Source organism: Crocodylus porosus, unplaced genomic scaffold, assembly GCF_001723895.1.
Source record: "Crocodylus porosus isolate Cpor-Errol unplaced genomic scaffold, CroPor_comp1, whole genome shotgun sequence".
NCBI classification, from domain to species: domain Eukaryota; kingdom Metazoa; phylum Chordata; order Crocodylia; family Crocodylidae; genus Crocodylus; species Crocodylus porosus.
In genome coordinates, this window is record NW_017728931.1 from 104,875,066 (window position 1) to 104,889,774 (window position 14,709).

Genomic DNA, 14,709 nt, shown 5'->3' on the forward strand with positions numbered 1-14,709 from the left:
GGCATGAATCCATCTTATTTATGCATTAGGGTTGTTGGTTGTAGCTGTGTTGGTCTAAGGACACAGGCAGACAAGTTTCTTTGGGTAAATGTAATATCTTTTATTAGACCAACTAAATAGCTGGCAAAATTGTTCTCTGCAAGCTTTTGGGTACAAACACCCTTCTTCAGGTTCCTTTTTAGCCCAAAGAACCTTATCTGTCTTACTTATGCATGCATGAATACATCTTAGGCAGACCTTCGAACTGAAAATTTACCCGACTTGAACAACACAGAAGCAGGAGTGAAATTTGCTCTTGAATGAACCAAGCACAGCTCTGCTTAGATTTGAAACCACAGGAAATGATGCATCCTCAGTAAAGAACTTAATGCCTCTTTCTGAGGAGTCAGATATTGGATTGTAAGTCACACTTTACTGCAACTCCAATAAAGTATTCATCCCAAAGTACACATTTACTTCTTCTGTATTGTTAGTAAAGTTTGTTGTGGTACAGGTGATCTGCTGAAGAGTCCAGGAGTCTAACCATCATGGTTAATCACATCATTGCACTGAAAAATCAAGACAAATGTCTACATGCTATAAAATGTCTTCACAGTTATTACTGGGTGTGCCACTAGGGAAACAAAATAAGTTAACTTTTGAAAATCAGATATAGGAATTTATTCCTATAACTATTTTCCCTTGTTCAGTAATTCTTGTAAGTGGGTTTCATTATGTCACTTTAGAGTGTTAGTATAGGATTTGTTGTTTTATACAGTGAAATGTAATATCGAAGACAGCTGCTGCAGCAAACTATTGATTTACTAAAATCCGTTTGTTAAAACTGAATACCCATTTTTAAATCATCAGACTGTCTTAACTAAGTATAATTCATTAATAACCTTTTGTTACTTTTTTGTAGCATTATTTTTTCTTCTGTTTCAAGTACAGCTATGAGGTTGACTAGGATAGAGAAATACTTGCCTGCACATTGTGAAATGGCTTTTCGGTGCCATAGGATTCACTGTAATATGTGAAGTCATCTATGCTAAGCTGAAAAACAAAAAAGAGAGTATAGGTTACCAAGTGCCATGTCAACGCCTTATGCACAGGTTGCTCTCTGTACTGGCAAGATGAGGCACTTTATATTACGCACCATATCTTGAAGAAACAAGACAAGGTTCTTGGAACTCTGGGTAAAAATAGGTTGCAGCACTGTAGGCAGCTCTTGCTTTGTGATAATGTGTCCTTCATGTAAAGTAGTTTCTGAATTCCACAGTGAGCTAAAAGTAAAATAATTTTCTTTTAGTTCTAATGCAAAAGTTATCAGTTTTTCTTTCAGTTAAAGACACGCACAAGTAACATTAGGTATAATATCAGTTTAAGATCGGATAAGATTAGGTCCAATATTGGTTTAATATGATATGGTCTATTAGGCAGATGAATGCATATTGGCAACGTTTTCATATTGAGTTTGTTCAGTTATACTAAGGATAAATTTAGACCGCTAAGAATTATCACTTATTCCTATTACTGCTTATTAATTGTTTGGTACCAACACTATACAATGGGCTTATGGACAATTGTAAAGTGGGGCTCCCTGCCCTTGAAAATTTATATTTTGTGGTCCCAATTTGACTGTTATTATTAAGCATAGTGATCACCACTATGTAATCCAACTGTGGCTACTGAGGCTATTCATGATAACAGAAACTGTTTACCCAATTCTGAAAACCATCTCTATTCAGCAAAGCATTTAAGCATATGCTTATTGAAACATATATGCTTAACAGTACACACTTAAAGTGTTGGGTGAACAGGGATGGCGTTTAGCATATGCTGATCCATATCCTGAGACAAGTGCCTGGGTAGATCACATACCACATAATCATTGTGTAAAAAGCAAGGGGATAGAAAAATGAATTGAAACACAATACCTCATGCCTTGTTAATGCCATGTTTTTAGCACTTTTTAAAATGTAAAAGATATCAAGTATAGATTAGAGAAAATTGTCAATAGGTGTAAGCAGTTTTTCCATTACTTCCATGTTATAAACCTCCATATTAAATCATCAGATAAACATAGGACACTTTGGAAACAAAGCTGATGACACATTATGAATTTTAAATAAAAGAAAAGAAAGTCATATCACTTGGTGAGTTTAAAACCAACAGGGACTTTCAGTTTGCTTGTGATGGCCCTTGTAATGGCTTTTGCCTTCTAGAGAAGCATGGTACAAGCTGTCCTGTGCTTTAAAATTGAAATAGATTAGTGATCACAGCTGTTCAAAAATGGCCTCAGCAAAATAATTTGGCACAGAACAACAGAATTGGTAACTCTCAAATGGCAAGATCTCATTGCTATAACTTACTAGCAGACAAAAATAAAACTTTGTAGTGCAGATATTTGTACTAGACTCTAACATACTTTCCTGAAAACAAATAGAAGAACTAAGTAGCACTTTGGGGGACTTGTACACATGACGGGGGTTTGGTACCTTAAATTGAAATGGTAGGTTTTTAATTGTGATCATTAAAAACCCACTGTTTCAATTTAGGGACTCCTATCCTTGTTATGGTGAGGGGCCCGACCCTTTTTTTCCCCCCATGGAGCCTGCCCACCTCTCCCACTGCCAGGGTGCAAGCTGCAGTGGGCTGAACAGCCCCTGAGCTGCGGGAAGCCCTGGTTCTTCCCTCCAAGGTGGTGGCACTCCCTTCAGAGCTGCCTGGCTTGGGCTGCTAATGGGCCAGGGGCTGCCCCAGCTTGGGCTTGGGAAACAGTTAGCTCAGGCTGGGTGCTGCCTCCGAGCTGGGGCAACATCCACCTGCTAGCAGCCCACCCAGGCAGCCTAGGTTGTGCCATCATCACAGAGGGAAGGACCAGGGCCACCCACAGCTCAGGACCCACCAACAGATCACCCCCCTCGGCCGCAGGAAGTCTCCATGCAAAAAAAAAAAAGTATTGGGCCCCTCACTGCTTTTTTTGGTTTGTTTTTTCCAATGGAGTCTGCCCACATGAGCTGCCAGTGGGCCAAGAAACCCCTGAGCTGTGGGGAGTCCTGGTCCTTCCATCCATGGCAACGGTGCCCCCCAGGGCTGTCTGGGTGGGCTGCTAGCAGGTGGGTACTGTCCCAGCTCAGAGGCAGCAGTCACTGGATCCAACTCTTCCTTGAGCCTGTGCATTGTCCCTGCTGCCTTCCCACCACCTGGGACCACCTGGGAACGGGCTAGCTAGCTTTGGGGCAGTGCAGATGGCAGGATGACAGCTGGGTGTGCTGGCAGCTGGAGAGGGCAGCAGGGATGGTGTGTGGGGTGGTGGAAGCCTGGGGGTGGGCTGGAGAAGCATTGGATTGGGTGCTTTTCAGCTGAGGCAGCACCCACCCACTACCAGCCTGCCCAGGCGGCTCAGGGTGGGTGGGGTGCCAGTGCCACAGAGGGAAGGACCAGGGTTCCCCACAGCTCAGGGGCTGTTCAGCTTACTGGCAGCTCATCCCCCAGCCATGGGAGATGTGGGCAGGCTACACACACACACACACGGATTGGGCCCCTCACTGCTTCTACCTTCAGCCCACCTCTGCCACAGCTGGGGGGCAAGCTGTCAGATTAAAGGCTGCAATGTTATAAGTAGCTACATTGCAAATGAAATGACATGGGAATATAGTTTGTTTGCAACGTAACTAACGCATTTAAATCACAAAAAAACCCTGCACATGTAAAGTGTGACAAACTGCAAAAACAGTCGGTTTTCATCACGTGTACAAGCACCCTTGGAAAGCATTTTGGATAACAGCACTTTTGGGGAGGAGGATATAGAAGCAGTGCCCCAGTCATCACTCCTAGCACACTTCTCTCATTTTTGGATGATAATGGGTTTTCAGACACCCAGTCTATCACTAAATGGCTGGTTAAGAGAAGCACGAAATTGTGGTGCACGATTCAGAAAGGGCAATAGTTGATTTCTGAGCAGAGGGTGGCAAGGTGGTTTGGCTCATTTACTATGGTGACTAAGGCTGAAAAATTGCCACTTAAAGTCATATTTTCATCATCCATGTACTATGATACATTATCATCTTTCATTTGATCTTTGTTGATTTCCAGCAGAGGACCACTAACCCAACATTAAATGAACAGACCCAATTACATTGCTCCTATTTTTGCTGGCAACTGACATGTGTAAGAAATAACTGAATTTTTACACTGCAATTTAGCTCTATGGAATTTCCACCAAAATACTTACATAACGTAGGCAACCATCATGGTGAGGGGTGAGCAATGGAATTCCTGCTACACTACTTACGTTTTGGCATCATATAAGCATTCATAAAGCATAACAGACCTTTTCAGGAGAAAGTGGAACAAAATGGAATAACATGGCAAAAATTTCCAGAGAAATCTTCATATAAACAAAATACCCATCTCATAGCAAGGTGAATTGGGACGGAAGAACTGAGCCTTCTACTTAATGAACTACTAAAAATAGATATAGGCAAAATTAGTAATTTTCAAAAACTTTTCAGATCCATTTCACAAATTATCAAAGTTTGGGAAGAAGGGGACCCTAGATAAATTAATCTAGATTTGCCCCCTGCAAGCATATTTAATTTTAATTTTAAGTAATTTATTTTATAGAAGCATATACCGATAGCTTGAGACTGACACTGGCAGCTATTTGGTTCAACTTTATGCATAGTATTATGAAAGATATAGTTCCAGTCTAAAAATAATAAACATAAACTCTATGGGAGAATCTGTCCATAAATGCCTTGTCTAAGGTAATTGTGAACCTCTCTGGAAAGACTAGAAGTATAATTTTAATTTTGCATTTCCCAGTTATTTAACCATCTTAGCCAACAGCACATGCAAAAGTTAGTGCTCTTAGCCTGAATAAAATGGTTTCCAAGACAATAGATAGCAAATGGAGAATTTACTACTTGTTATTCAGCCAGGTATTTTATTGTAATTTGATTTAGAGGTTAATATCAGATTATAGTGGATAGAAAGGGTGTTTTTTGCTTTGTTTTATTTTACATTACAAAATGTTGCAGGGAAAATCCTTGTAGAAGCACCTTTCCTGGGGACATTACTTGATGCATTCTTCCATTACACAGCTGTGATGCTGGCAGTCAGGAGACACTGCAATGGATACGGGGGACAGGCAGATGGTGCAATGGAGTGAGGGAGGGGGCATCTATGTGGTGTACAGCCCAAGGGTCTGGGACCCCTACTGCTGCTGCCCAAAGGATATGCAGGCCCAGGCTGCTTAGAAGTTGGACAGACCTGCCTTAAAAAAAAAAAAAAAAAAAAGAAAAGCCCCAAGGACTAAAAATTGTTATGGAGCCCACTACACTGAATTGGTGAATATTCTATATTTGTATGAACAAGATGTAACACTTTTACTATTAAAGAAATTTAATATGGATTAAGCGATGTAAAGATGATGAAATGGGAACTGTGGGGGAAAGAAGAGCAAATGTTTCAACAGTTATGTTATAGCCATTCAAAATGCATTTCTTAACAAGCATTAGCAAAATCATGCAAAATATTCACTGGATTTTTCAAAAGCTTTTTTTTTATCTGCAATGAATCAAAAAATAACATGACACACAAAAGAGCATTAAAGTATTTGTAGCAACGCAATGGCAAATGCTTTTTTCTTTAAGTCAACAGAGAAACACCATAAAGGTTTTGGGAAGCTCATGATCCCATTTGAAAACACGGTACTAGAGTCTCTTTCTCCATAGGACCTGCATTGTGAATAGGTAGCTTCACGGCTTGTTTGAGACACCTTGCACATAATGTTACTTACAGTCTTAGAAATGACTTTGGGTAACTCGAGCTGGAGTCTAAGCCAGCAGGTATTAGTGCAAAAGGAAAGAAGAGGTTAGCCCAAAGCCCCTCCCAGTATCTCTGTATACTAGCCCAACACCTTTCAGATTGTATGTTTAGGCTTTTATCTAATCCATTTTCTTTTTAGAGAAAATTGGAATTTGGACAATGATTTTTAAATGAAACCCCTCGGTCTCAGGCTTGGAGGATAGTCTACAATTTTATATAATTTCTTTGCACATAAAATCATCTATAGATTTTATTTTTTCAGTTGTCTTTTTCAACTGGCAGAAGATTACTAGACAATATATAGCTTTTTTCTTGCTGCAACAAAAATAAATATGCCTACAGATAGTTAATAAAATTTCAGTGGGAACCTTTAAACACAACCACTAGACATCAAGTTTACATGTCGCCACTGCTAGTGGCAGCAGCAGCAGAATGGAAATTGAGGACTATTGGACTAGAATTACAAAGAGGTACTGAAGCATCTTATTGTACAATATCACCATGGCAGCCCAATGCATTTACAGCTAAAAGAATACATTTGGAGTGGCAATCCAACAATGACCTGATATAAAATGTCATCTTGCAGCTGAGCACCTTTGATTCTTCTTCTAAAAAAAATGTCCCCAAGGAAGTCATAGGATTTCTCAACTTCTTTGTATTCACTGGATCATTTCTATATGCTTAAAAATCAGAGCAGATTTTCCTTTACACTTAAAGCTAGGAGAAACACTGCAATTGTAGTGTTTGGTATTAACTCATACTCAAAGTCACTTATAACCTGCATTCACTGTATAAAACTCAACCTCTTAATCCTGAAATAATGCAGGTGGTTGTCATAAACCATGGTATGTTAGTATTGAATGTAAGCAAAGAACATTCCTAAGAACAGATACAATGTTTGCAATGCGAGTATCCCTCTTATGCAAATCATGTCACCTATGGACTACAATCTAGTCATCCCCGTCCTCCCCTCCCTCCCATTTGCTGCTGAAAATACTTGGATGTTCTTAAAATGGTGTGTACACATAATCCTTACTATAGAAGACCATATTTAGTGAACCAAAGTTATAGAAACGATTGATCTCATATTCATTTTATATTTTACACCCAGTGTATGTTGAGAATTGCAGGCTTCTTAAACATTATTTCTTTAATGAAAATTGTATATATGATAATTACAACATTAGTGACAGATTTTGAAATGTGATATGAATAATTTAGCACTTACTTGGCTTTAGAAACACCATTTTTAAGAGCACTTTGAAATATGTTACATCCCAAATAATCCATGCCCTATAATGGTAGAAGGCAGGGTTCAGTGACACCTTACAGACTAGCTTGATCAGAGAGGCATGAGCTTTTGTAGGCTATAGCATACTTCATCAGATGTTATGAATGGAACAGCAGAGAGCAGGAATACTAAACAGAAAAGAATGAAGTCATTTAAAGGATGGGGAAGGGGGTGTGAAAGAAAAGGGTCACTGCCGAGAGAGTTGAAGTTGAATTGAGATCAAAAAGGATAAACAAAGCAGTTAACCTGTTGAGGGATACAAGGATTTTAAAAGCAAGTCTAGGTAATGGGGTAAGAATCCAGAGTCTCTGTTGAAACCATACCTAACACAACCATCTGTGAGTGATTTATTTATTCCATGATTTAACATTCAGGTTGGTTTTCAAAAGTTTTGCTGTTTAAGACCAGCTACTCTGAGGTCAGTGATGGAATGTCAATGTCCAGTTATAGTATCTGACCAAGTAGGTTTCAGCCTATTAAAGCTTATGCCTCACTGAGCTAGTTAGTCTATAGGGCTAAGTACAGACAGTCAAAAAGCCCAAGGCTGAATTGATTCAGTCTTTGCAGGTTAGTCTGAGCAGCAGAAATTAAATTGAGACCCAAGTGCACAGACATTTACCTTTGATTCAGGAAATGCAGTCACACACCTGTAGTGGCTCAAGCCAGAAGCCAGGGAGTGCTATAACACAGCTCTCTGGTACATTACCAGCATGGGCTGTGTTGGCTTCCTCTTTCTTCTGTGTCGAGGACAGGGACGGGCAATTATTTCAAGCAGAGGGCTACTTACTGAGTTTTGGTAAGCTGTTGAGGACCACATGGGTGGCCCTGCCCCTTGACAGGTGCCCTGCCCCCTGGTTGCCATCTTGTGACCAGAAGTCCCGCCCACTAACCCCTGACCTTTGCCACCAGAAGCTAAAAAGTGAACATCTACAACATTCATTAATTGATTTCAATGTTTCTGTCCTGGTTTACATGTTTTTGTGTAATGTGCACAGAGGAGATTGTATAAAATGAAGTCTCATTCTTGTATATTGTGGGGGGCTGTGGGTATGTGGGGAAGGGTGTGGGTATGTCTGTGGGGGTGTGTGGATACATTGGCAACACATGTACCCCATGAGATTGGCTGTGCACCCCCGAGATAGGCTGCTGCCACTGCTGCCAGCAGTGTCTGTGGGCAGTTGCTGATCACTAATTGGTGCTCACCACTCCTACTCTCACTGCCAACACTGCCGCAGCCACCTGCTGGAAGGCCCCACCTGCTGCCACCATGCCCCCGCCACCACCATCTTCAGGTGGTCGCTGTGCCCCCCCCAGTTTCGGGAAGCACGAGGCACTCATGGATGGATAGGTGTAGGGGAGGGTGAGGGAGCATGTGGGTGTGTGTGTGGATATGGGGTTTGTGGGAGGCTGTGTGTGAGAGCAGGGTATCTGGGGTGTGTGAAGGGGTGTGGGTGTCTGCGTGTATGGCAGTACAAGGGGGGGCATGTAGTGAGACTCACCTTATGAGTACACACACACACCCTGGGGTACTGGTGTGGCCCTGTGCTCCTGTGGTCCAGGGATGCATCCAGGAGCCATGTGATGCTGGAACAGTGAGGGGGCAGGAAGTCAGGGAAATGGATGGGGGTGGGGTGGGGCTGCCAGCTCTCCCTGGGTCCTACTGCCCCTGGATCCTATCATCTGAGGGACAGCCAGCACGGGTTTGTTGCAGGTAGGTCTTGTCTGACCAATCTCATCTCTTTCTATGACCAGGTGACATATCACCTGGACATGGAAGAAGAGATTGACATCATATATCTGGACTTTAAAAAAGCTTTTGATCTGGTGTCCCATGATCTCCTCATGGAAAAATTGGCCAACTGTGGCCTCAGCTACATGACAATCTGATGGCTGGGAAATTGGCTCTGAGGTCAGACCCTGTAGTGGTTGACGGAAGTGAATCATTACAGTGTTCCATGACCAGTGGTGTCCCCCAAGGCTCTGTCCTTGGACTAGCTCTCTTTAACATCTTTATCAACAATGTGGACATTGGTGTCAGAAGCACACTGGCCAAGTTCGCTGCTGAAACCAAACTTTAGGGCATAGTGTCCATACCTGAGGATAGGCTAGTGACCCAGGCTGGCTTGGATAAGCTTAGAAAGTGGGTGGATATAAACCTGATGACATTCAATACTGAAAAATTCAAGGTACTCCACCTTGGGGGGAAAAAAAAACTTGCAGCATGCTAATAGGCTTGGCAGTGCTATGCTTCCTAGCACCACAGCTGAAAGAGACTTGGGGGTCATGACTGACCACAAGATGAACATGAGCCACCAATGCAATGTCACAGCTGGTAAAGCAAACCAAACTCTAACTTGCATCCATAGATGCTTCTCAAGTAAATCTCAGGATGTCATCCCCCCGCTGTACTCTGCCTTGGTGAGGCCACAGCTGGAGTACTGTATCCAGTTCTGGGCTCCACAATTCAAGAATGATGTTGAGAAGCTTGAGAGAGTACAGAGGAGAGCCACGTGCATGATCAGAGGGCAAGAGAACAGGGCTTATGAAGAGAGGCTGAGAGCCATGGAACTCTTCAGCCTGGAAAACCGCAGGCTCAGGGGGGACCTGGTGGCTGTCTTTAAGTACATAAGGGGTGTGCATCAGGATCTGGGGGAACATCTGTTCACCACAGAGCCCTGAGGGATAACAAGGACCAACAGTCATAAACTCCTCCAAGACCTTTTTAGGCTGGACCTAAGGAAAAACTTCTTTACTGTCTGAGCCCCCAAGGCCTGGAATAGATTCCCTCCAGAAGTGGTGCAGGCACCTACTCTGGACTCATTCAAAAAACATTTGGATGCTTATCTTGCTGGGATCCTTTGACCCTAGCTGAGTTCCTGTCCATGGGGCAGGGGGCTGGATTTGATGACCTTTAAGGTCTCTTCCAGCCCTAATGTCTATGAAATCTGTGAAATCTTTGGCAGGCAGCCAAGACCAAATAAATATTAATTTACTAAATTTTGGGGGTCCTGTGAGTTGGATAGAGTAGCCTGGTGGGCCAGATTCAGTCTGTGGTCCATATTTTGCCCACCCCTGCCCTAGGATTTGTAGTACAGAATCACAACAGTAGGACTCTGCAGGGTTGCTCATCACTTCCTCTTCCTGCTTCCTGGTGCCTCTGGGATTTGTAGTCCAGTTGCAGCCAGCAGTAAGTTTGAGTGTGGGAAGGGGTGTTTAGCTTCCCCCCAACCCCAAACCCCAGCCAGTTTTTGCCTGGGGGTGGGGGCAGTCATCCCCCCCCAGAGTGGGTTGCATCCCTATCTGGGTTTGCCCACTCCACTCACTTGTCAGCCAACCCTCATTGCTGCTCCAGCTAGGGAGCAGAGGAGCAGGGCCAGCCCTTATCTGCTGGAGCACACAGCCCAGCCCAGGGCTGCAAAGCATGCTGGGAGACTGTGATTTAACTTGAATCAGGAAGGGGACAGAAGTTTCATAAACTACTTGACCCAAATCTGATACTACATTCAACCAGGTTTACTTAACCTGTTTCAGCCACTTTGAAACTGGTTTATGTGCACTGAGCTTCTGTTCTGTTACAGGTATAAACCAGCTTCTGATCACTTAAACTGGCTTATGTCTAACTTCTGTCCCTAGTCTTAGAGTATGGCATGTAGAAACTGAAACTAAATATATAGAAGTGTTTTTTGATGCAAACTAAAGTTTGCATTGGTTCTGCTGTATATTTATAAAAACATATAGCTTTCATCTTCACTTTGTTTGTTTTCACCAGAAATAATTTCTCCCACATCGGAGTACTTGCCCCCCACACAGTAGCCTAACAACCATAGTTGGGACAAACCCTGAAGGAGAGTGGGGGGAAAGGGGAGAAGGACATGGGTTCCAACAGCAGGGGGCACTTGGATTATGAGGTAATGGGATGCAGTACTCCAATTCCTTCCTGCAACTCCACTCCTAGCTGAGCTGCTGCTCGCACGCATGCTCTTCCCCTCTGGCTATTGCTCCTAAAGTTGCAGGAGCCAGATACTGTTTCAGAGTTTCTGGCATGGGAAGGCTGCCAGGGCATGGACTCCATAGTGGTGGGGAGGGATTCTGGTGCCTCTGCTAAACTGGCACGTGGGGTACCCTCTCACATATCCCCAATTATGCTAGTTTCCCCCAAAATACAAACGGTCATGGATATAGGAATATTGCTTTCAGGAAGAGTTGTTTTCATATAAATATAATGCTATTTTCACCACACTGTCTACCTGATTTTCTTGCTGTAGATTAGCTAACTACCCTGAATAAACTGCATGGAACAGGTTGTTAATTGCTTGCTAAAGCAAAGCTTATTTTTGTTTCCACTCTAGACTACCCGACTTCTGCTTTCTGAACACTCATCTTGCAATGACCTTTGTTTTAACACAAGAGCAGCACTTTGTTTATACAGGCAAAAGGTATAATGTTTATATAAAATAAGAACTAGGAAAACGGAAACATTGGATTCTTAAAAGAAAAAAAGAATTGTTATCAAAATTAGTTTTATTTTAAATGCACACTTTTAGATCTCTTAGATTTTATTTAAAGATGCATAATTAGCCAACTTTTAGTGTTCTGAATGAAGTCAAAGCCACTGAAATCAAAGGATCAATTTTAACCTTCCTTCAGAAAAGAAACCATCAAAGTTAACTAACCTAATTCAGCCTCATAGTTGTATTTAGATTTTTCCTGTTCCTCAGGAACCAAAGATGCAATTTCCACAGACACCTTAGAGACACATAGGCATTTGTCAAGAGTGGGGTTAATCAGCAATGATGTAAAGATGAATTGGCTGGAATGGGGAATACATTAGAGATGCAGAAAGCATCCTCTTATTCATCTGTCAAAGGCAGTTGCTCATTAAAGTATTGCATTTAGAAGAATATAAGTGTTATGTATGAAAACAGAAAATTTAATTCTGACTCCTGCTAGTGGAAATACTTTATAGTGCTTCACATAATATATGCTGGGTCAAGATCTTGAGGAAAGTGGAGGAGACCAGCTCAACTAACTGTTGTAGATTGATTTTCTTCCCAGAAACCATTGACCTGATTCCTTTCTCATTTTACTGAGGTGTAAAACTAAGGTAACTCCACTGGAGTTAGTGAAGTGATACAAGTCTAAGAGAATCAGGTCTCATCTATCCAGACTTGTCAAGTCTGTTTGCACTTTGTAGTGATCAAAAGGTGCTCAGAAGCAGGATTACTCCCCATCCAAGAGCATTTTACCTTATAACCTGCCTGGGAACTTGTGACTGAACAACACTACTGAATCACCTGCAAGTCATTCCCTCCCCACTATTGCTATTGATTTTTACAGAAATATTAAGAGATGAGCAATACTGGGACGCTACTGACAGCAGGGGAAATCTTCCCATCACGACAAAGTTTGAAATTATTTAGGGAAAAAGATGTCAAATTTCCAGAGTGAAATAGAAGGTAATTATCATTATCACTGCAGCATCTAATGGCCCCAGCTGGGTTCCAGGTCATGTTACTAGATATTATACATGCTTATATACATAGGGTAAGAGACAGGCTCTGCACCAAAGATTTTACAATCTAAAAAGACAGGATTAACAGCAGGAAAGTAGTAGAGCACAGAGATTTGAACAATTTACCTAAACCCACCATTATACAAGTCTGCTGGGCAGCAGAAACAGTTTAGGCATGGCAGTTCTGTTGCCTCTATTCTCTGGAATAAGGTCATGAATCCTTTTCTGGAATCCTCCAAACCTGGTCAAAAGTAGTTTATGACCTTGCAATTCCTTTTAAACCCTCTTACTTTCAAGTGTCTCATGTCTGGTTGAAAAGTATGTTAAAATCCTTTGTATTGAAACTTCTTGTGACCTTCCAGTTATTTAACTTAATGAACACTACAACACAAAAAAGCTATTAAAAACAAATATGAAGATGTAAAGTCAGGTATGCAAAAGTAAGGAAATGCCAGGATTAATTTAGCCACTTGTGTATATATATATCACTACAACCTTTGATTATATGATCACAACTGATAGTTTCTACACACATCAAAATGCATCCAAAGAAATGGAACTGATTTTTAGCACAATAAATGCAGCTGTATGTTTTAATTTCTTACCTTTGAGTTGACCAGAGCAGCATAGGAACATGGTCTGCAGCCAGAGCCACTCTGAACAGCTCAGTGAGGTACCAGAACAGCTGGACTGGGGCAACAGAATAGAACCTGGCCATGTTTCCACTCAGATTAGTACATGACTGACTAGCTGCAAAGAAAACTCTGAACATATGGCAAAGCAAGCTGCATTTTCCAGTTTAATCTGCAGTATCTGGATCCAGCCAGAGTGCTAGGCAGAGCTGTTTGACATCAACAGTATGAACTTTCAAAACAACCACTTCATCAAATCAACCCGAATGCTAGAATTTTTAAACAACTTCCAGTGGAAAAATATGCACAAATATTCCATGGACTGCATGTGCCTTGAATCTTACACACAGACCTATTAACTGATCATCCACAGGACATTGATTATGAAGCCTAATTTCATTCCAATCTGCTGTTTGCTAACTCACTGCAATATCATTATAAACTATTGGCTAAATTGCTAAATCGCAAAGTTATAGAAAACTTTACTTGTGTTGAAGAAAAATGAATTGCACAATATTTCCATTTTTTTCTCTGCTATTTATTACCCTGTCCCTCAGCTTTAGCTTTTTCACACATTGCAGAAGCTAATGTCACACATTTGGGTGTTGGCAGGTTTGAAAGTTTCAGTGTATCTGTACACTGCAGCTTCCTGTGAGGAGGAAGAGTGAGTGAGAAAATGATGAGTCTGGAATTTGTCAGTTAAAATTGGGATTGTTCAATTCTCCTTTCCTACAGAAAGTATTGACCCATGCAACAAAAATGCCCAAAGTCAACAGCAAAGTATAATGTCTTGACTATAAAGGCATGACTTAAACAGCTTGGAAACATAACAGAACAAAATGACTACAGGAATTACTTCTTTCTAATAATGTTCTCCCTTTGTATCTTTCATTTTAAAATTCTGCTCTGACCTTTTCAAGCGCTGAGCTACATTGAAGTCATTCATGTGCATTTTCAACTGTTTAATTAGGTAGTATCCTAAACATCAGAGTCATGCTGACTCTTTACAAAGTAAGAGAAGTACTCCATGAACTGCTGAACTAGGAACTGGGGCTGTGCAAAGCTTTGGGTGCTGATTTGATTTGGTGGCCAAATCTCCGAATCCAAATCGAATCCGACTAATTAAAAGATTCAAATCAATTTGAAGCTCTCTGAATCAACTTGGAAAACGTTCGGAGAGCTTCGGCGATTCAGCAGTCCCTGCTTGCTGCAGCAGGGAGCTGGATCTGGACTCCATACTTGTAAGTGTGTGGGGGGAGGACCATGGGGGGACCCCTGCCTGCTCCTCCAGCCCCCGAGTGCCCCCGACCCCTGCCCACTCTCCTAGGCCCCCCACCATGGCTGCCCCACCCGACACCAGCTCCTGGCTCTTTAAAAAAAAGCCCCTAGTCACCAGCTGCTGTCAGGCAGGGGGCAATCCCCATTGCCCCCCACTGCTCCATGCTGCATGGGGGGCTCTG

The 14,709-nt window shown here is 42.0% G+C and overlaps 1 protein-coding gene across 1 annotated transcript in view; it reads right to left on the reverse strand.

Moving 5' to 3' along the window:
• ATP6AP1 (ATPase H+ transporting accessory protein 1) overlaps positions 1–13,380 on the reverse strand; it is a 93,319-nt gene extending 79,939 nt beyond the window's left edge. The window contains exons 1-3 of the mRNA XM_019543448.1: positions 13,223–13,380; positions 1,136–1,262; positions 964–1,032 (exon numbers count right to left, since the gene is read on the reverse strand). Of these exons, the coding sequence (XP_019398993.1) occupies positions 964–1,032; positions 1,136–1,262; positions 13,223–13,335 (309 nt within the window). The 5' untranslated portion in view covers positions 13,336–13,380. The remainder of the gene's footprint in view (positions 1–963; positions 1,033–1,135; positions 1,263–13,222) is intronic.
• Positions 13,381–14,709: the final 1,329 nt, after the last annotated feature.